The sequence below is a fragment of the Phalacrocorax carbo genome, chromosome 5 (genome assembly GCF_963921805.1).
Source record: "Phalacrocorax carbo chromosome 5, bPhaCar2.1, whole genome shotgun sequence".
NCBI classification, from domain to species: Eukaryota; Metazoa; Chordata; class Aves; order Suliformes; family Phalacrocoracidae; genus Phalacrocorax; species Phalacrocorax carbo.
This window is the reverse complement of record NC_087517.1, coordinates 21,209,432-21,233,095: the sequence shown is the minus strand read 5'-3', so window position 1 is coordinate 21,233,095 and position 23,664 is coordinate 21,209,432. Positions and strand designations below refer to the sequence as shown.

The 23,664-nt window shown below is 34.9% G+C and overlaps 1 protein-coding gene across 2 annotated transcripts in view; it reads left to right on the top strand.

Annotated features, from left to right (window-relative positions):
• LOC104050892 (sodium channel protein type 2 subunit alpha-like) overlaps positions 1-23,664 on the top strand; it is an 80,659-nt gene that overhangs the window by 36,113 nt on the left and 20,882 nt on the right. For both annotated transcript variants that reach the window (XM_064451493.1, XM_064451492.1), the window contains 8 exons: positions 665-797; positions 4,559-4,797; positions 7,823-7,996; positions 9,245-9,601; positions 10,705-11,190; positions 21,293-21,413; positions 22,003-22,157; positions 23,150-23,323. In XM_064451493.1, coding sequence (XP_064307563.1) covers positions 665-797; positions 4,559-4,797; positions 7,823-7,996; positions 9,245-9,601; positions 10,705-11,190; positions 21,293-21,413; positions 22,003-22,157; positions 23,150-23,323 — 1,839 coding nt within the window. The remainder of the gene's footprint in view (positions 1-664; positions 798-4,558; positions 4,798-7,822; positions 7,997-9,244; positions 9,602-10,704; positions 11,191-21,292; positions 21,414-22,002; positions 22,158-23,149; positions 23,324-23,664) is intronic.

Here is a 23,664-nt window from a genome sequence, read left to right as displayed (position 1 = left end):
CTGGGTATTATTGCTTTGAAAAGGTAATTAGAAGCCATACAAAACAGAGAGGACTTGCATATTCATTGCAAGAATATATCACAGATTCTGTATGAGCATTGTGGTGGTTGAGAATTAGGAAGAAGAAATATTAAATAAGATGTGATTACTTTTTCATATAAAATTTTCCAACTGCATGTACTGGGTTAGGAATGCAGCACATAGTATTAGAGAGGTAATTAATTCCTACAATTATAATAATGTTTCTTGTATCAAATTTACTTTCTTAAATTATAGTTCGCTTTTTGTGTACTTGCACTTATTTAACATGACTAGCTGCTGGAAATTAAGGTGACAGGTTTCGACTTTGATCATTTTTTTCTTGAAAGAATAATGTTAATCACTAGCAAAAAGATACGTAGCAAAAATTTTGTTCACTCATCCATTTAAATGAGAACCACCTTTGGTCCCACAGTTGATTATTTGTAGAACTGTACAAAATTCCCACTTAGTTCCTCAATAAAGAACAAAGAATTTCCTGCGGGAATAGGAACCTTCAGTGTGTAAGAAAAGTCTGGTATGCTGCACAAAGCTAATTTTGATTATCACTACAATATTTATACAGTAAATATTGTTAATTGGCTGTTGAAAATGATGGTTTAATTCCTCAGTATTTAATTTACAGGGCACCACTACAGAAACAGAAATAAGAAAAAGAAGACTGAGTTCTTATCAAATTTCCATGGAAATGCTGGAAGATTCTGTTGCAAGACAAAGGGCAATGAGTATAGCCAGCATACTTACAAATACAATGGAAGGTATTTGATGCATTTTATCTCACAGGCAGTTCAGTGCATTTCTGCTAACTACATGTACAGAGCAATTATTTACATAATTTCCTTTGTAGGTGTAAAACTGGACATGTGAAATCTCTGAATATCAGACACAAAAGGCTTTTGAGCTTTCCTAAGATCATGTACACATTCTAAATGCTTAGTCGTTTCTTTTTCCTGACACCTTCCAAAATATTACTCTGTTGAGTGGACTAACAGAGACAAAACAATCATAGCTAGGGGACTGCCACAGCCCCAAACAGACAATACAGGGATTTTCTTCCTATAAGACATCAACAGGAAAAATCAGTTAAGATACACAGGAATTGCTATGATAAAGGCAGTGATGTGCTAGAACAGTCATCTCCTATAGACTTAAAATCCAGGAAATGGGGATGAAAAAGGTAGCTTTAACGAAAACAACAATCTGTAATCAACACATGCCAATACACAGGAACCGCCTTCCTTAAGCACTTCTTAAACTTTCTTAGGTAAGTATATCAAAGATAAAAAATTACTATATTTACTATATGAAAAAGCATACATTGTTGGAATTGTTTTGCTTATTTAATGGAAACTCACGCTTCATACATATGCCATTATAATATTTTTATAAGCTTATCTGCTGGATAATCTATCTGCTGGATACTGGCACAGTGTGACAGCTGTTATAGTCAGACAATCCCTGTGGCTGTCCTACAACACATATTCTAAAAGGTCAAGAAATTACCAAGAAAATTTTCAGTGTTCTTAAGGTTACTTTAAGTCAGAATCAAAATCTACTTTTTAAAGTGAGTTCTGAAGCCCTTTGCTCTCAGATAAACAAACTAATCTCAAACTAATTGTAGTCAGAAATATAAGGCTTATATTGCCTATTTTCTCCTAAAAGCATTCACAAACCATTCTCACAAACACGTATCTTTCTTTAGTGCAAATGTGAACTGTTGGTACGTCTTGATTCTTGGTCTGCAATTCTTTGTTCTCCTCCCAGGTAGAGAGGATATCTCCTTAGAGGGTGCAGCTCTCTTCTTCCAGCTGAATAGTTTGTCCTTCTATTATCCTGGTCAGAAAAAATGTGTCAATGTAAACTATATCATCCTTATAGTCACCTCCTACCCACATGTGGTGGGTTGACCCTGGCTGGACACCAGGTGCCCACCAAAGCCACTCTATCACTCCCCATCCTCAGCAGAACACAGGAGAGAAAATATAATGAAAAGCTTGTGGGTTGATATAAGGACGGGGGGGATCACTCAGCAGTTACCATCACAGGCAAAAGATACGACTTGGGGAAATTTATTAATGAAAGCAGAGTAAGGTAATGAGAAATAAAGCCAAATCTTAAAACACTTTCCACCCACCCCTCCCATCTTCTTGGGCTTAACTTCACTCCCAATTTTTCTCTACCTCCTCCCCCAGCAGGACAGGGAATGGGGGTTGTGGCCGGTTCATCACACATTGTTTCTGCTGCTCCTTCCTCCTCAGGAGGAGGAGTCCTCACACTCTTCCCCTGCTCCAGTGTGGGGTCCCTCCCATGGGACACAGTCCTCCATGCGCTTCTCCAACGTGGGTCCTTCCCATGGGCTACAGTTGTTCACAAACTGCTCCGGTGTGGGTCCCTTCCAAGGGCTGCAGTCCTTCAGGAGCAGACTGCTCCAGCGTGGGTCCCCCACAGGGTCAGAAGTCCTGCCAGCAAACCTGCTCCAGTGTGGGCTCCTCCCTCCATGGGTCCACAGGTCCTGCCAGGAGGCTGCTCCAGCGTGGGCTTCCTACGGGGTCACAGCCTCCTTCGGTCATCCACCTGCTCCAGCTTGGGGTCCTCCATGGGCTGCAAGTGGATATCCGATCCACTGTTAACCTCCATGGGCTGCAGGGGCACAGCCTGCCTCACCATGGTCTTCATCATGGACTGCAGGGGAATCTCTGCTCTGGCACCCAGAGCACCTCCTCCCCTTCCTTCTTCACTGACCTGGGTCTCTGCAGGGTTGTTCCTCTCATGTTCTCACTCCTCTCTCCAGCTGCAATTGTGCAGGTTTTTTTGTTTTGTTTTGTTTTCCCCTTCTTAAATATGTTATCCCAGAGGCGCTACCACTGTCACTGATAAGCTCAGCCTTGGCCAGTGGTGGGTCCATCTCGGAGCTGGCTGGCACTGGCTCAGTCAGACGTGGGGGAGGCTTCTAGCAGCTTCTCACAGAAGCCACCCCTGTAGCCCTGCCACTACCAAACCTTGCCACGCAAACCCAGTACACCACATCTGGTTTCTGTTATTTCAGAAGTTGCTAAGTGCAAGCAATGGAGTCTTCTGTGCCAACTCAGCATCCAGTGTGAGTGGCCACTTCTGTTCAAGGACAGTCCCATTCTACCGCTCAGCATTCTGAGTTACATTTTCAGAAATGTGATTATTCCACCCAATCCACCTATTCCTTTGGAAGCACTGTCTTTGTTATGGTTTATAAAGATTATAGAGGACTTTCGCTACTTACAATACACTTTTCTGCCTGGAGGCTACAGTCTGACGTAATGGAGAGCTTGTTAGTTTCAATGAATTTGAGCTGTGGCAACTGACCTTTTAACTTCTTGTAATTCCACCCATATAGGACAATATTAGAGGCAAAAATAAATCCACTGGTCCTCAAAGTGTAGAGTTTAGCACTAAATCCTTATTAGCAAATACTGTAAAACAGCATGTTTGCTATTTTAGCAGAATCACCCTTAAGTGTCATGATGATGGAGACCTTCCTGTGCTCTAAGGGATGCCTGAAAATGCAAATTTCAGATTTGGGTTTATGCCACCATGCAGAAGTTTTATCAAAACTGTTGTGGCCATTTCTTACACGTTTTCTTACATATTTTGTACTCTAAGTATTTCTCACTTAGGCAAATATCAATCTTCCTTCCAGGCTGTCTTCAAACATCCCATCACATTAAACATTCATCCTTGCTATTATTAACTCAGTAGAAGTTACTATTCTTCTGTAACTTTGACAATATTGACAGTGAAATGGAAGAAAAAATAGTTTGTAAAGATTCTAATTGAGAGGAGAGTTGTTCTGCTAATACTAACATTGTTGTTCTGTTGCTGAATTGATAATCACTGCAACTCTACAAACATTTTCAAAGTCAAATTATAATTTTTAAAATAAGAAAACAGGCATACTCTATATCAAAAGTATTGCTTCAAATAAGCAATGATAGGTATGTGCACTGAGTCATTTACCTGATATTGTGGTTGTTCAGTGTAGTAGCAAGTATAATACTTTTAGTAGCTCAAATCAAAATACATGTACATGTTACATACTTAACACAAAAATTGTATGTTTTAAGAATAACACAATTTATATACATCAGCTCACTGATGATGGAGTCATGTTAACTTTTAATATTTTAACATTTAAAATTAAGACATGTGCTGCAAGCAAGTGCACTAACCTAAACTAAATTCTAGAATCTCCCTACAGTCATGGGAAAGGGACAAACACATTTTTCTCTTTAGATGGATGTCTGAGATGATTCAGTCTTTAGAGTAACTTCACTGTCCACTGGTTGTAGAGGAGCTTAAATAAATTAGATGCTTAACTTTACAATGGCTAAACATAGGTGAGGGAAATCCAATGTTAGTGTGAGCTGTTTATTTGAATGATTTTAACTTTTTACCTATTTTAAACAAGAACTTCAGAGGCTTTAATTGGAATATTCATTATTTGGTTGTTGTTTTTTTTGGTCTGTGGTTTGTGGTTTTTTTTCAGAGCTTGAAGAATCCAGACAGAAATGCCCACCATGCTGGTACAGATTTGCAAATACTTTCTTGATCTGGGATTGCTGGAGTCCATGGTTAAAAGTAAAACACATTGTCAATTTAGTTGTGATGGATCCATTTGTTGATCTTGCGATAACTATTTGCATTGTTTTAAACACCTTATTTATGGCCATGGAACATTACCCAATGACAGAACAGTTTAGCAGTGTCCTTTCTGTGGGGAACCTGGTAAGTGGTTTATTGCGCACTACTTGGTGTAAAAATACCCTTTTCTAAAAGAAAAAATGCATAAATGCATTGCATTGGTTTTAAATTTATTCCAGGTTTGGTTTTTGTAATCAGTTTAGAAACTGTGTAGGTGATCTTCATAGATAAAGTAATTTTTGCTGGAGCCTTTAACTTTCATGAATCTATTTTGTAACTACTATTTTAATAAATAACTGAACAAGTGTGGAAGTGCAGTCTTCACTGGATTACCAGATTTATTGAGGTCTACCTTGGGTTTTTTCTTTAAAATATTAAGGTAGATTATTAATTTTTACCATGGTACTGATATTTCATCACAGAAAATATTTTACTTCTGTAAGAAATTGATAAAATATTCAGATGTCAGAATTTCTCGTTGAATTTTTTTCAGTTACGCTACAGTGAAAGTATATTTCCAAGAAAGGCATACGTCTTGTTAGCAGTATGTCCTTGCCACTTTAGGTAACTAAAAAATACTTAATAAACTAGAAGCTAATTGTTTATTCTCTAACAAAAAGCACCTTGTATCTTTAAGTTTATAGTGATGCCTTTCCAAATTTTAACCTGATACAGAGATTTAGGGTTACATGTAATTCCTTTTCTGAACAGATACCTAAACATGGCATAATACTTAAATGTTCTCATCTGTTTCTCTCCATTTGCTTCTAAAGCTCAGGAAGCAGAGGACTGAACCTTGCAAGTGTTTGTTTCAGAAGAAGATTCATAAATTTTTAATTTTTTTGTCAGCTCACATAACTACCAATAGTTTACACAGGGGAGGTCTGGATTGACTCAGACAGCATGCAGTCTTAAAAACCAAAACCAACCAAGTGTTCTGAACTAATCACTCAAAAAGATTAGTTTTGAAAAGTCCACTAATATTTAAATAGAGCAGTAATATATTTCTCAGTCAGGGTATGTTTTAAAGTCTAAACATTTTCCTTATATGCACTGGCGTATGACTTTTTTTAAAAATAGAACTAAAATTCAACTTACTACCTACATCTTCTTGTGTGCATTACAGTTTCCTCTCTCCTGGACAAAGAACTAATTGCTGGTATATTCTTATATTAAACGCAGATGACAGAATATTGTATTTTAAAATGTTGGTCTGTCTTATTGTTAGAATTATTTCTCTCCAACCGTTTATACTTACAATGTCTTCTGCCTTTTCCCATCTCATATTTTTATTTTTTTCACTCTAAGCTAGCAACAGTCATAATTTTAACTACCTTTGTAACAATCCAATATTCTTAATTAGGACTATACTTTTGCAGTGAATACTATTCCTGCTGGTTTAAATTAATTTCTCTGTTCCTCACTATATTAATGCATTAACCTTAACTTTGTGATTTCCATTCAAAATATATTAATTTACTTTTTGCTTGTGACATCACAGTCTGTTTGAGGATAAATTAAATATGATAAATATGACTCTGCCTTTTCTGTAGCATTTCAATGAGAAGGAAGAAATAGTTCTAAAATTCAATGATTCATTTTCATAATACAAAAATTCATTCAGTATTCTAAAGTCCTAAGTAATTACAAGAAAATTTCAGCTTACTGCTATTAAAATGTATTTTTATGTATTTGGGGATGCAGCTATGCTCATGATGGAATGGATTATTTTGTGAAGGAAATATTTTAAAGTGAAAAGTTTGTTACTACTTTTTTTTCAATTATTTTGACAAATATGACAGTTTTGTCAAGAATAATCTTCTTTGTTGTGTTCTCGTTACCACATATAGTAATACTTGTTACATTCTTCTGATTATATGGCAACATCTCTCATATATCAATTTAATAGTATAGTGTTTCTTGCTGTATTTCTATTTCTCAGAAATACACACTTGTAAAAATGTTAATATTTACACTCCAGCAATGGTGAATATTTCCACAGCATTATCTCCACCTCCTAATCTTCTTAAATTAAAAGGTGATCATGAGTGTAGCTATGTAGCATTGTAAAAAGTCAGCTTGACTTCCATAAAACTTGCCGTAGCAAGACTGAGACCAAGCTGGATAAAGAACTATCACAAGGCAATGGCAGAGTACATTGGTGTAGTTTAGTAGACATTTGGATCATCTAGAATAATCTTTTGGTGTTGTGCAGATTATTCATATGTTTTTAGTGGTTTTGCATTATGCTCCAAAACTTCTTTATTATGCTGCACAAACCACTGATCACTACTCATTGCAAAAAAGTGTTGGATTAAATTCTGGACTTTGAAACACTAAGAAGCATTGATAATTTCACATTTGGCACTTCCAGATATTTCAAAGAACATTATCACCATGAAGTTTTTTTCCCAAAAGGAACAGGTTTTTTCCATGCTAATTTCAAAGCACAGCACTATACCAGCTAGAGTGAAGAAAATTAACTCTATCCCAGCTGAAACCATGACACTATCACACAGAACAGTAGCTGTGCGTGAAACCTCTGTATCCTCACAAAAAGCCCAGTGCAAGAAACTCGAGCTTCCCCTTTCTATTCCATCCATACTTTTCAACTCTGACCTTTCAACTCTGACAGACCTCGAGAAAGTCTGTCCTTAGAGAGTCTGACCTTAGAGAATTTCTTCTAACACTTCTGTTTAGACTGGGAGCAAGGAATAAAAATTGCTGTCAAGTCTTCTTTTGCTTTTCTGGGACTAACTTCTAGAAACAGCACTGCAAACACTGGATCATATTACATCGTCTGCTGGATTGACAGTCCAGCATGTATCAGCCAAACATGAACTGGAGCTGAGCTGCCGATGGGTGAATAGCTTTTTATAGGTTTATCAAACCTCTGCCCTCCTGTATCTGTCCCGATTTAGTAATTTGTTTTTAATTATCGGGTTTTGGTGTTTAGAAATACTTAGATGCCATTTGGAGATAGCAATCAGCTGGTTTTTATAGTAACAGGTGCAAGTAACAGGTATGAGAAATCAAACTGGATTAGAAAAATTTACTCAGGTATATAAATTTCTCATAACAACTCAACTATTAATGACCTTTTTTTTAGGTATTCACTGGGATATTTACAGCAGAAATGGTACTAAAGATAATTGCCATGGACCCTTATTATTATTTCCAAGAAGGCTGGAATATTTTTGATGGTATTATCGTTAGCCTTAGTTTAATGGAGCTTGGTCTTGCAAATGTTGAAGGATTATCTGTTCTTCGGTCATTCAGATTGGTAAGTACCTTGATAATTAAATATTTTCATGCAGTTGTCTCAAAAAATATATGCTGACATCTGTAACAATTACCAGTGCTGTAAAGATATATACTTAAATGGCTCTCACTATTTTTTCATATATACCTGATTTGCAAGCCACATAAGTACAAGTTTAAGGTGTTTGTCAGTTTATATCCTATGATAACTTTTGGTATCAAATTATCCCATTGATAATCTACCATACTGATATCCTTTCCTGGCATAAGACTACCTGCTACCTTTTGAGAATTTCGTAACTCTTCATTATACTGATTTCATTAACATTCATCAAAGCTGAATATCTGTAAAAACATACATATCAGTACCATCATAAGGAATCATAACATTTTTAGTCTTTATATTGTGAACATTACTTTGTGCTACTCATAAAGCCCCTAAGTAGTTCCTCTCTTCACATTTATTTTAATGGGCACCAAGAAAAAACATTTAATAACTCCATTACATATAACAAAGAGTTACAACAATCTGACTTTAGGATAACAAATTGAAATGTTATTGAGCTTCTACTAGAAATGTCTTTTTTATAGCAATTAGTATTGCACACAAACTAATTGATAGGCATGTTTACTGGAGGTACAAGATTAATGATTTAAAAGTCTGTATTACTAATAGTTACCACACTACTTGAAAACCTAGCTTATTCCCTAATATATAGAGCAGGAAGTAGTGACTTAGTATATTAGCACCAGTTGCAATGGTACCCGACTTCACATACCATAGTTTGGTTACTGAATGTTATTTTTAACTTAGTGTTTATGATTGGAATGGGCATCACAATATCAGCATCAAATTGTCGCTTCAAAAATTGTCCTCTAACTAGGCCTGGAAGACCTAATGTGGTGCTGAGGGGAATGTGGAACCAAGCCAGCAAAGAGGGTGTAATGAAGGTGGTGAAAAGAGTACGAACTTCTAAAATGTCTTTAAGAATTTTTCAGTAATCATCTGTAAGTGGATGTTTAAAAATATTAAAATAAAATGTGATACAAAGACAAGTTACGGGTTTTTTTCTATGTGCATCACTAAGATGAAATGCTGAACGCTGCAGTTTAGGCAAATACTTCATGTTCCCTGCTTTCATTGAAATAATAGTATGTTCCTACTGAAGAACAAACTAATCTACAGAAACTGATATGCTCTGCTAACCATCTCAGACCGAGCTTCTGTTTCTTAACTAACTCTAATGATTCCTGCGTTTTTGTTTTTCAGCTTCGAGTTTTTAAGTTAGCAAAATCTTGGCCAACTCTAAATATGCTGATTAAGATTATTGGCAACTCAGTGGGGGCTCTGGGGAATCTGACCCTGGTGCTGGCCATCATTGTGTTCATTTTCGCTGTGGTTGGGATGCAGCTGTTTGGGAAAAGCTACAAGGAATGTGTCTGCAAGATCTCCAGTGACTGTGTACTTCCACGCTGGCACATGCATGACTTCTTCCACTCTTTCTTGATTGTGTTTCGAGTGTTGTGTGGAGAATGGATAGAAACGATGTGGGACTGCATGGAGGTTGCAGGCCAAACCATGTGCCTTATTGTTTTCATGCTGGTCATGGTGATTGGAAACCTAGTGGTACGTGATGAACAGTTTCAAACATTGACTCTGATGCAAAATGTATATAACTTACAGCTGGACAATGAGAATGCTTGTCGTACTTCTTTAGAATTAAAAAATAAATCTGAATGTGCTAGATTTCTGGTAAAAACATATGATGATTCCCTTTTCCCCCTTTTCACTCATTTCTATGCACTGAAGTACTCTTATTACGGGTCCAGGAATTTAGGAATACACCAAAGTGTCAAATCAAACACCCTATCATGGGACTGCAGCAGCTAATTTGAGATGCTGTTTAAATCCAAATATCTTCCTAACTACTCTTAAAATAAAGCTTATGCTGCACCAGGTCCTGGGCAGCTGCTTCTTCAGAGAAAAAAAATCAAAGAGATTTTCCTACACCCATTACATCTAATTCTGGCACTAACAGTACTGACTTAATAAAGTATAATGTAGCTGCTCTTATGTAGAATATCTTGAATTTAAGTACTGAACTTTTTGGCCTGTTTAGATGTAAAATCCAAAAACAAAACACAGAGTGGTTGGACATCAACACTAAAAATGTGTTTGAAAACTTCTAACTCAAAATTATAGAAGAAACTGTTACAGAAACATTTTAATTCAAGCTGACAAGTTAAAATGCCAAAGGCTCAATTGATAAATATTGAACTGGTGAGATTTTCTTAGAAATCAGGATTATAACTCAAATGCACCATTTACACTTTTACTTTATTTTAAATTGTCTTTTACTGTTAATCTTTGCAGTTCATTTTGATATGCCTAAAAACTGTATTTCCTTACATGCCAAAATTCTCTTCCTTTAGTGATATATTTTAACATGATTTTTAAATGTTAGTATCGTTGTCATTTACATGACCTTACAATCTTGACATTGTATCAGCAGAAACATGCAGAGCATGATTTATGATCAGTAACCTGCTAAGTGAATACTGATCAAAACAAGTGAGGAAATCTTTTGTAATTTAAGTTGCTATATGGTTGTCTAAAATTAGTGAAAGCTGTTTTTCAAAACAATGGGTGCGATTTGACAGTATCATGTAAAAATACTCAGTTCTTATATGTATGTATTTACTATACAGCTGTATTCTCTCATCTTTTAGGTACTGAACCTATTTCTGGCCTTGCTGCTGAGCTCATTTAGTTCAGACAATCTTGCTGCTACTGACGATGATAATGAAATGAACAATCTCCAGATTGCTGTGGCAAGGATTCAGAAGGGAATAGATTATGTTAAAAAAAAGATACAGGAGTTCATCCAAAAAGCCTTCATTAGAAAGCAGAAAGCTTTAGAGGAAATCAAAGCACTTGAAGAGCTAAACAACAAGAAAGACAGCTGCATTTCGAATCATACTGCTGTTGAAATAAGCAAAGATCTGAATCATCTTAAAGACGGGAATGGAACCACCAGTGGCGTAGGCACAGGCAGCAGTGTGGAAAAATACATAATCGATGAAAACGATTACATGTCATTCATAAACAACCCAGGCCTCACTGTGACAGTGCCAATTGCAGTTGGAGAATCAGATTTTGAAAATTTAAATACAGAAGAATTTAGCAGCGAATCTGATATGGAAGAAAGCAAACAGGTAGGATTTTTCGTATCTTAACAATTAAATTGTAGTCATGCATTACATATTTATTAATTACATATTTAGAATTGTTTAAAAACTGACTTATCCCATGTAAATATATTTTCTATTTCATTATTTTATGTAACTATAATTCAAGAGAAAAATACCCTACATGATGTGCTACTAGGGGATCCTTAGAGTTTACATTTTTAATACTTGGTTTGTTAGCATTTGGAAGATGTATCATTTTAAATATTATTATTTCTTTCACAATTTAATGAGGTTTTAGGACTAGCACATATTTCATAAAGCATTCTTTCTGTAGTACCTATAACGCCGTCAGGATTTATGGAATAAGAGTATCGTAGAAGGCTAAGGAACAATCAAGGGTATACAGCTTTGCATACCCAATCAAATATAAGTGGAGAAAAAGTATTTTCTTCTATATTTAGGGTAGTTCTAGAAATGAACCCTGAGGCATCATAGACCAGTGATGTGTTCTGGATTATCTAAAAAGTTTTGTGAGTAATATTCATACACATTTTGTGTTCAGAGACTATGGCTGGCTGAATTGAAGTAATCCAGATACCAATAAATGTCATGGTAAAACAGTACCTCAAGTTATCCTGGAGAGCAGAATAATCTTGTAATATAGATGCATGTGGCAACAGTTTACTTGAAAGCCTTATGCTGTTATTGTGCAAAGAGACAGAAGTTGGTCTAAAAACCAGAAGCCGTGTGCCTCAAAATATAAGTGGCTTAAATACCAGAAGTGATCATGAAAGGTGATAACGGTATTCAAGGAAGACTTTGTATGTTGGAGTAATGATCAATGACAATGTAATAGATGCATTAACAGAATATAATTATATTCAGTGCCTTTAGAATGTAGGAACTGTGAAGTTTAAGGTATCAGGAACCATGAAGAAATATGTTTTCAATTAGATTAGATAACTCATTAATACAAAAGGATTTGTTTACCATAAAGAAAGCTCTTCTATAAAGAAGCCCTGCATTCATGGCAGTATCATAGCTGTATAGCTGCCATATTTGCAAATCACACTGTATTCCTCAGCAATACCAAACTATACCACATAATATTAATGTGTAGCCATGATCCAGTTAATCATAGCATGGTCTTTTTGCTGAAGAACATAAAGGAACATAAAGAGTGTGTGTTTATTCGCAACTGCAAAGAAGGTTACTCTGCATAACAATTGTAAGAGTAAGAGCAAGATGCTCTGTCATCTGAGTTGCTCAGTTATGAGACAAACATTTTCAATGCAGATGTGTAAGATAGTTTAGCAGTAGTACTTATCCATGTCAATTAAAGAATATGAGAGATACAGGAAGTGTAAAGTGATATAATTTATGAGATCAACTAGTATAAAAAAAAAGTTTCAGAGTGACTCTGGGTCTGAGAGTTACGTATTTTTCACATAAGCTGATCTAATTAAAGTTAATTGTCTTTTCCAATGAACCTTTAGCAAAGTCTTCTAAGTCTTTTCATATATTCTAATGTTCTTTAAAATGACATTTTACTATAAAGTTTCTGCTTTCTTTGTGGTTAGCTTTGATAAATACGGTGATGAGTGCCTTCCAAGTAACTCCATCTTATGAAGTTACATGTCTAAAAATATTCTGAATATCTTACTTTTTAATAAGTTTGTAATATGCATTAGGAAGTCGGGAGGCGTATAAGCCGTGCAGATGCTAAATGTGTGGTTACATGACATGTTAGCCTCAGCAGCAGAGCTGGCTTGGGAAGTTCCCATCCACACCTGGCTCCTGATCCCCTGGCAGTATTTATCACTTTCTCTGCTACAGTGCTGGTGGGTCTATATGATAAGGCATGTCACTGGAGTGCCGTAAGTTAAATAACATCATCCCATAGGCTTTATTTGTTTATTTCTTCTTTAAGATAGATTGAATCATTCAGTTTACAGTGTACAGCCATATATTGTATCAGAACAGCTGAGGTCAAAACAAAATGCAAGGCAAAGGCAGAAACTCTTCTGCTTTCTGAGTGAATATATGATGTAAGTATAACCCAGGAAAATGGAGTAAAAGCCCTTGTTGTGCTGAGAAGTTCTGAATGATACTGATTTCAAGGTGACTTTCACAAGTCAATTGCTCTGTTCATTCCCATCTTTGCTTGGTTCAGGCATCATGCTTTTTTCCTCTAAGGCCATCCTGAAGTTTCAGGACCATAGTAAATCAAGAGGGATTTTGCCTTTAGTTACTGGCTTTAGATATATCCGTATGTCTTCAGCAAGAGAAACCAAATCCAAAAGTCTGTATAAGCAATTTGAAAGTGAAAATTTCAGGTGACTCTGGGAAATCCACCAGTAAATGACGGATGGTGTTTATATTAAGAACTCGTGGAGAAATTTTCAACGGGGATAGGATAAGTTTAGGACTTCTGTGGAGCCTCAAGATTTCCATAGAATGTAACAATCACTACCACTGTGAAGCTGGACCGACATGGCTTCCCTCAAGTTCTGCTCACACACAACTGTCCAGCATTTAACTGTTTGACATGTATTCAAACAGTGCAAGTGTGCATATTGTGAACAGTATCTAGTAAGACAGGAATTTTTTATCAGTGCCCTGACAATTGTGAATTCTATATTAATTGCAGTTTTTGTTCTGGATTAATTATTCCATTCCTTCTGGATGATTTTTAGAGAAAGGATAAAGTGGGGTTTTTATTCTGTGTATAAAAATCCACCTGCTTTGGTAATATATGAACAGATGCTCTGACATGTGGCAGGAATTTGCGAAGATTCCCAATCTTCTACTATCAAGTCAACAGTACTGTTGAATCTTTTGCTGCCTTCTGATTGTCTTTTGAGGAAGATAAAGAGTATACTGGCGCAGTGCTTAAGTTACCTCTGTAGAACAGTACACCATCATTTGCTTTATTTTACCTCTCAAGTGATACCACTGAGACAACATTCCTGCTAGGAGAAGGCCTGGTATGCAAAAGGAGGGGTAAAAGATGGGGCAGAACTTTCCCTGCCTTAACCATGGCAGTACTTAGCCCTTAAAATACCCTCAGCAGGTATCCCCTTTAATAACGTATTTAACAACAGAGCTGTGAGAAACTAGGTCTGCACAGGAACTGTAAAATGAGCCATTTTTTTCTAGTGTCTTACTGACTGTCACTGATGTTCAGAGCAGAATGATTATTTCAAGTCTGTCAGAAATAACAGGTCATGCTAGAAGTGGGGCAGTGGCTGCGTGCCCCTGAGGGATACGCCAAGAGCAGGTAATTACTACAGAAATTGTAACGGCAGGTGAGTGAGGAACAAATTGTAATTTTTCCTATTTTTATTATAAGATGTAGTATGGTACAAAATAACTCCAGCCACCAAGTTCCTTTTGGAAGGCTGGTTCTTCCCCCCCCCTCCCTTTTTGTGAAAACACATTCCTGTTAACTTGCTAGTTAATAGCTTCCCAAATCTGCCAGAATCTGTTCTGGAACCTGGTTGCAAGTTCCAGACCTAAAGAAGATCTCTCTAATACAAATTACTAGAAATTTGGGGAAGCCTTCATCTGGATGAAACATAATAACATTTATTAGATTTAAATTTACCTACTGCTTTAGAGTAATAGTTGGCTGACAGTACCTGAAAGGAGCAAACTTTTCATTGATACTTTGAAGGAGGATTTTTTAAATATCTACTATCAGAAAATAGGGGTGCAATATCCAATGAAAAAAACATCATAAATAACAGATTTCTGCTCTGAAAAGAAAAAACTCGAGTAACTAATTAACTTTGAAGATAATAAGAAAATTAGACATAACTAAAGGGGTGTAATTTGGTGGTTTTTAAAGTTAGTATTGTGGATGCTGTTTCTATTATAAGTTATGCCTGCAAATCAGTTAAATGAATTGACTATGTTAATCTTACCAAACATAAGTGTTCTGACTATTGTATTTCTGTACCACTTAACAATTGTTCACTATATCTGAATCACAGCTTTATGAATAAAGTTTTGGATTTCAACATGGAAAAGTAATTTCAAAGATATCCATCAGTTATGGAAAAGCTTATTTCACAACTAAAGAAACACATTCTTACAGGCCTCTACCATTCAGAATTCTGAAAGCATTTCTGTTTATAATATATGTACAGTAAGTACAAATTCACTCTGGAGAAGTAAGGCTGCTCAATTAACTTCTGAAATTACAACAGATGGTTTTCATAAAATTAAAAATACCCTTCATCATCTAATCCACTGAATTTTCAAAACAAGGAATAAGTTCAGTTTTCTGAATGGCTTCACTAGTGCCTTTGTGACAACATGAAGTAGAAAGACTGGCACACACTTACTGCATTCCCAAAGTTAAGCATTGCCATTGGGCTTCAATAAATTTCTCAGCCAAAACATACCCAGTAGTGACTTGGTCAATTTGTTGGATGATTTTTTTAAAATCATGTTTCTTTTAAAATATCCAACGAGCTAAATTCCACTTTTCTAAAATTGACTGATTCTGGGACAGTATCTTAGAAAAACTACATATTCTTTAAGTTATGGACTAGCTGAGGATAACTAATGAACGAAACTATATCTCTGGATACATTGATGGGCCACTGCCCAGACACTGATCCAAACCTCTTTTGAAACAATTAGAGAGAGGTTATACAGTCAGAAGTATATAGCATACTAATGCTAAACTAGAAATGTACACAATATGATACTTCATCACATTTAATTTGAACAGAAATTAAGGAGGTTTATTTTCATTGAGATTTATAGGTTCTACCACCATTATTAGAGGATGAAGAAGGAATGGGAAGACATACATCTTCAAAGTATTTTGCTTACTGTATGTACATTTTTTGCAAATAAAAGAGATAATCACATATTCAGTTAAATGAAGACTAGAACATTAAACAAAAAAAAACCTTAAAATTTTCATTAATATGCATTAAGCACTATATAAATACTGGAATACTTCCCAAATCTGCTAACCATGTCTGTATTAACTTAATTCGTTGTATTTTTATTTATGAATCACAATTACAGGTATGGATTACTAGGTCTAGCTTCTGCATTTCTTATTTCTCTAAAATAAACTAACAAGTTCTGCAGAAAAGTTTGTTCAACATTTCAGGTGGTATGTATCTCCCTTTTTGCCAGCTGATCATAAAATATTTAATAATTATGCTTTAATTGTGTTAAAGCCATGTTTGAATTAGAGATTCCAAAAAGAGGAAAAGTAGAGAACCTGTGTCTTGAACTTCACTACCTACCATTCTTACTTCTCACAGGGGTAAAACCAAGCTGGAGCAATCAAGAATGCAGCTCTGGTGCTTTTTAACCAGGTAGAGCAACGTGTCACCACTTTCACACAGGTTACCTAAGCAAGTTATACATATATATGTATATATATATATAATCACTTTTTAATGGATTTTGACTGGCCTGCATGCTATTCAGCTATGTACCTTCCCTATCCATTGCAAGATAGTAGAAACATGCACAGCTGCTCTCTGCTGAGTCATGGGACTCACATCACAGCATGGTCAGGCGGGACTGGCAACCCCGACATACATTTTTAAACTCTGCTAATTATTTTTCTGGATATTTTAATACAGTCTTTAGCAATAACTGCATGCTCTACAGGTTTCGAAGTATGGATCATAAAAGTACTGGAATGTTATATGTTAAAGAGGCCAAAGAAAAAGGGAGCATGCACAGTTTTTAAAAAATAAAAACAACCCTTTTTGATTCAGCCCTTATAAATGTAAATATTTAATGAAATGTGTTAAGTGATTTATGTAATTACTGCCACAACTTCAGCTTCTTAATGAATAACAAACTATTGCAGTAGCTACTTGCATAAAAATTACACCGTTATGCTTTTAAATCTACAATGCACTGTAATGCAAATCTTCAAGATGCTACAAACTACATTCTGTATTCGTTTGGGCAGTGCATATCTTGAGTTTTATAGACTGTAGGCAGAGCAAACAGTTTCATAATTGATAAAATTATGCTTAGCAAATAACCCCCCTTAAAAAACTCTCAAAGCAAAGCATTTTACAAATACTTTCTAAACTTTAAATTCCTTCATAAATAGTGGTATTTTGGAATGTGTTCCACAATAGCAGTCTGTGACTGAGTTGGGAGATTTGGTGTAAATTAGAAAGACTATGGAGTAGTCAGCATAATTTTTATAAAATTCCATGTGTATTTACCCTAGGGTTTTTTCTTTGTAGGCAAGTATAATCTCCATTGATTGAGAATTGGCAGAGCTTTCAGGAATAACAGCAGCAAATATTGCACAGGATCCAAAGTTAAAAGAAATAAGGAGGTCAAATCATCCTTCTAAAGTAGGCATCAAAATCTTGTTGGGATTGAGATTTCAGACCTTTAGCAGGATTTAAAGCTGTTTCCTTCAGGCAGTCTTACTGGCTTCAAAAGGCTTACCAATGGTTCATTTTGTACCATTGATTATAGCGTAGTATGGTCTACCTATATTAAATTGTAGTATAAATTGCCCAGAGATGACAAAAGAAATTAATATTGGTGTGTATTCTGAAAATTCTCAGATTTTACTGATTACATTTTAAACCAAGATATGCTTCAAACATCAAATAAAACTCTAAGGAAAGAGGTTTTAAAAGTGGTTTTCTTAATACTATATAAAAGTCAAATATCATAAGACCTGGGTTTTCAAGTCAGTTTAGAATCACTTTGGAATCATTGATCCCCATTATTTTATATTTTATCATTCAATTACAGTGCAGCTTTCAAGATTCAGAGGATAAAAACACATGGCTGAATTACTAAAGGCAATTTGTAATGGCTGAATCCCTTTATTTTACTGTCACTTGAATCATGAAGCCGTTTGTAAAGCTTAAAATTTTAGTAGCCTGCTCTTGCTCTTATTGAAATCTAGAATAAAATCAAATGAGAGCAAGACTGGGTCTTAAGTGAATGCATTTTCTTGTAAATGGGCACATTAACATGCTGTTGGTCAAAGCTTGTTTTAATGATCTAAGCTGTTGAAAAGAGATGCACTGCTCTGAAAGGATAGTACAGAGGCTGATTATACATATATTAACCAAGTATTTGGGTTGGTAATGAAGCATTTTTTAAAGTTATACACATATATGTTATACACGATAATATTTACAACACTATTTTCTAGAAAAATATAATCCCATTGAGGTAGTCTTATTTTTTATTTTATTTTTGTGTGTGATTTCCACAGTATTGCTCAGGCTTCTGCTCTAGTCAAGCATGTTGTTTTGCTGATTCAGGCCTTGAGAATGCTGCATCATAAGCAATTGCTTTCAAATGTATCCTTGTAAAGGAAAATGTGATATTACTGAAGATGCAAATAAGTATTTACAGGGCATGGCGTGTTCTAGAGGCTGATAACCACATTTATGAGGTGAAAAGAAGATTGTGTTAATCCATCCCGTATCTTGAGTTTCTGATTAGTTTTATTAGTTTTATTGCTAGAAAAAAAAATCATTAAAGTCACCTTATTTAAGATGCAATTGTTCTTTCCTAATTTCGGGTCTTGAAGCAAAGAAGTGGAGTTTTATTAACTTAATGGGTTTCTTTAAATAATGTAATTGTTTGAGATTATTTGAAAAATAATGAAGAGAATTATAGTAGGTTTTGTTTGTACTGATTATAAATTGCACTTCTATCACTTGGTTTTTAGCAACTATGCTGACAGGACTACCTGCAACAGAGTTTACATGGGAAGATGCAGTTAAAAAATTGACTGCCTTTTAATTGGCACTCATATAGGTTAATAATTGACACTTACTATGAACCTTTATCTTGCTACTGTTAAGTCACTAATTGATTTAATGATGATGGATCAGGCATGAATTTTAATTTTCCTAACTTGAATGTGACAAATACTTATTTTCACAATATTTGGTTTATATTTAATGAAGAAACTGCCTATAATTTCAGTGACAGGTTTCAGACGTATTTTTTTGTATTACAATGATATATAATAAGAGAGTTAATTCACAAAACTTATTTCCTTTTTAGAAGAAAGCCTTATGTGTGGATAATAAGGTGGTGTGCTAGTAGTGCTTAATATAGTGTCCTTTAATGTGTATTTTGGTCTGTAAATATAATATAGAAAGCAAAGTTTAAAATATTGTTACTATATGAAGTACACAATATTTTATTTCAGACTTACTGATCTACATGACCAGTAATAAAATTATTCCACTTAGAGGCAATATGGCTGTAGCTATTTTACATATATAAATTTTAGAAATCATTGAGGAAGTGCAGTATGAAAAACATTTACTAAGCAAAAATCAAACACTGGAAGCATCTAAATCTCAATGTATCTATCCAAATCTTTTCACATTTGTCAGCACGATTTTGCGTGTATGACAGATCATGATATTTAAAATGAGAAAGAATAGTTTTCAAACTCATACCTGTGTGCTCGTCAGAAATCTTCTCTATTATCCTTTATTTTTGGTTACAATGCATTTGCACGTGTGTGTGAAGGGCAGCTTCTTGAAACGTAACCCTGAAATGATCCATCACCCAACATGAATTTTTTTTTTAAATTTCATTCATCTCATGTAAGAGTTGAATATGAGGAAACCAAACTAGATAAAGATATATGTGCCATTTACTTAATTTCTGGCAGAAAAATAGCCCTTAGCTCCCAATATGTTTTCCTGAAGGGACTGGGTTTTAACTGAAGAGTTAAGTAACTAGTTCTAATTTGCAGCAGTGTCTCTGAAGAATAGAATGCATGGAAGTGCCTCTTTAAAAAGTTATTGTTTATTATTTGTGGCAAAATCATTCAAATCATCTGAACAGTATTTTTTTCATATTCTAAAAATGTCACTATCTTGAAAACTGAATGTGAAAAGTAATTGGTATTAATCATCCTCTCAAAAAATTTGTCTAGAAAGGTCTTCATATAGGTCAAAGGGTTTGACTGGATCTACTTAGCTGAAAACACAAATCCAGTCTGTGAACAAATGCCCTTTTGTTATATCAGTGCCTGTACAACTTAAAGTATTTAAGTTAGACATGCATTCTAGAACCCCCCCAAAATTCCTATGTATTACTGCTACATGGTATAATCCAGAAGTATTTCACTGCCATGCTTTTTTTAAATGCTGCTTTCTGATTACAAGCCTTATTTCACAGTAAAAGAGAATGTATTTTGGATGAAAGCAATTAAAGACACAAACAGTACTGACAACTGAAAACAAGTTGCAAACTCTGTGTCCAATTATTGCATTAGTTGTGTACATCTTTAGCAGGTTTGTCCTTTCAAAATATGCATTCTTAAAAGGACAAAATTATGGGCAGTCTTGCATGACTGATAAACAGCTTGACCTGATCCAAATTTCAATGTACTTGGTAAAAAGTTATTTAATTTCAGTTGCTTTATATCACTCTCCAGTTCTTGCAGTTTTCAGATTTAGAAGTGCTTTTACTATAGTAAGGACTATAGTATTTCACTGTACACAAAAGTAGTAGAATGACAGAAAAAATTGGGATGGAAAGGACCTCAGGAGGTCTCCCAATAGGCACAGAGACTGGAATGCAAAGAAGATATTTCGGATCTGGTAATTTGTGCTTTCTGCAAAAATTAAACTGTACAGGAATTTGCCATTAAATGCCATTAAATTTACAACTTCTTAATCCAGATATGGTGTATGTTTGTGAAAGCACCATCTGTATCTGTAGTGGACATGAAGATATACGTGGAGCTTTCTGTTAGATCATTTCACTGGAAAAAATAAGACACATTTTCAGTGTAATCCACTATAGTAAAAAAAGTGAAGTAACTCAAGAGTGTGGTACATGCAAGCTCTCCAGTTATACTACTGAGAATACTTCAGAAGTCTTATACATGGATCAGGTTAGTAGCCAGATTATGTTAAATTGTTCCCTATGAGAAGATAAACTGGGAAACAGAACCATACAATGTACCTGTCATTACTATGTTTTTACTTATTGTGAAGAATATTTATCAGTATAAATTCAGCGTTCTTCAAAAGTCAGAGACTGGCATGATTTGATTCAGTATCATTTTTTACAGAGTATGTATCTAATGAGAAAAAATTGTTCTGTGGAACTTTACTTGCAGAAACTAAATGCATCGAGTTCATCAGAAGGCAGCACAGTTGATATTGCTCCTCCTGGAGAGGGCGAGCAAGCAGAAATTGAAAGTGAAGAAGCTCTTGAACCAGAAGCCTGTTTTACAGAAGGTTGTAGAATAACTGTTGACTTAAGAGATGTATTAGTAAAATGCATTATTACTAGGCATATTTAAGTTCTTGAGACTTTCAAATCCAGTGGACCTTCATGACCTCAACAATCAAAAGAAAACACTCTTAGCCTATAATGCTGGAAATCAGATGACAAAACAAGGTTTCCCTAGGCTTTGAGTAACTTTATCTGCCTGGCCACTGCATACAACTCGTAACTAAGAAACTTCATTAACTTTCCTATTCTTAAATTCACTTCAGTTATTTGAAAGGGCCCTTGAAATTTGGAACAAATTAATTTTTGTGTGACTCCATCAACAAATGGAACAGCTACATGCCAACGGTCAAAAATATCAATGTTTCTTGGATTGAGTTTACTCATAATTATGTCTACTGTTGTCTGTTTTCTCTCCAAATTACTTATCTAAATTCAGATATTCAGCATCCTATAAAAGCTGATTCCAGTCTTTAATTTAAAAAAAAAATTATTATAGCATTTGTTAAAGCTTCTAACAATGTTGATACCACAGTAAATATTGACTTTGAAATAATTTGCTTTTGGATTCTAATACCTCCTAATCTAATGCAGGTTGTGTGCAGAAATTTCCATGTTGTCAAGTAAGTATAGAGGATGGCAAAGGAAAAATTTGGTGGAATCTTAGAAAAACCTGCTACAGCATAGTTGAGCACAACTGGTTTGAGACTTTCATTGTCTTCATGATTCTCCTCAGCAGTGGAGCACTAGTAAGTAGAAAAAATTTGCAGATGCTGAAACATTTAGATATCTCCTTGGAAGCAACAGCAAAATTCAAATTTGCTTCAGAAAGACTTGTTCTGCTTGGAGCTGTATAAAAATACCTGCATTCCATCAGTTCAGGATGGAATGAAACTTGGTACAAACTTGAAAAAGTTTTTTAAATTTCACATGTGCTTTTTTAGTGATACTTTTGGTTTACCATGGCAAAACTGGCAAATTTTTATTTAAGCCAGCATAGCTACTAAAAATTTAATTTGCTTGCCAATTTGAGTACAAAGGACCATTGGTGGCTGTTAATATATAGCTAAATATAATATTTTAATTCCTTAATCCCTTCCTGGCTCAGCTGCTTCTTGGATTCTGCTTACGAAAGACCATACAAAAAATGGAAAAATTACTTCATTCTGTTTCTTTTTTGGAGGCAGGAGATAGGGAAGAGTGCGACAGCAAATTAAACCTACCACTTTCAAACAAGATTTCATTACCCACCTTTCCAGCTTTACTCAAGTTGAACATTTGCTACAGTATCAATGTGCATAGTGTACATTCTAGCAGATACATTGCTCTTTAATTTGACTTTTAGACATAAATTTGATTGATGGAGCATAGAAATGTAATCTCCCTAACTGCCTTCCAGAATGGATCATACATATCTGGAACAGATTTTGTGTAGGAAAGGGGTTTTTCTGTGTGTGTATGTGAAAGTTTCTTAATATCACAGTGGATGAAGAAAACTCATGCTTTGAGTTTATTTCTTTATTTGTTAGGAAAATAGGATATATATACACTCAACCTCAAACAGGGCAGAATACATAAAGTTGCTCCATTTTGTCGTATGGGAAATATGTGCATTAAGAGGATGCAGAAGAGCAAGGGGGAAGACTAGCTCTGACCTACTTTTTTTTTTATTATTTATTCCTTATTTTTATCATATATATTCCGTGAAACATTAGTAACGCCTGAATATATGTTTTCATAGGCTTTTGAAGATATATATATTGAACAGCGCAAAACTATCAAGACTATGCTGGAATATGCTGACAAAGTTTTTACATATATTTTCATTTTGGAAATGCTTTTAAAATGGGTAGCGTATGGTTTTCAAATATATTTTACTAATGCCTGGTGCTGGCTGGACTTCCTGATTGTTGATGTAAGTACACCGTCTTTAATATTGTAAAATTCACTATAGTAAAGTCCATTATGTTGTAAAAATCATTACTAATAAGTAATCTTCTTATTAACATACAAAAATAATTCACATTGATCTGGATGTGTTATTTAATGTACATTTATATTCCATAAGGAAAAGGATGGCTGGCCATCAGTTTGTTCATTCTTCATGGTTAATAATTTCATTGCCAGGATGTATCAAACTTAAGATTTTATGAGGAAAAAAATTATTTTGATACATGCTATTTTTAATGGACTCTGATAATACTACCTTATTCCTTAGCAAATAATATACTACATAGTGCAAGTTTCTTCTACAAA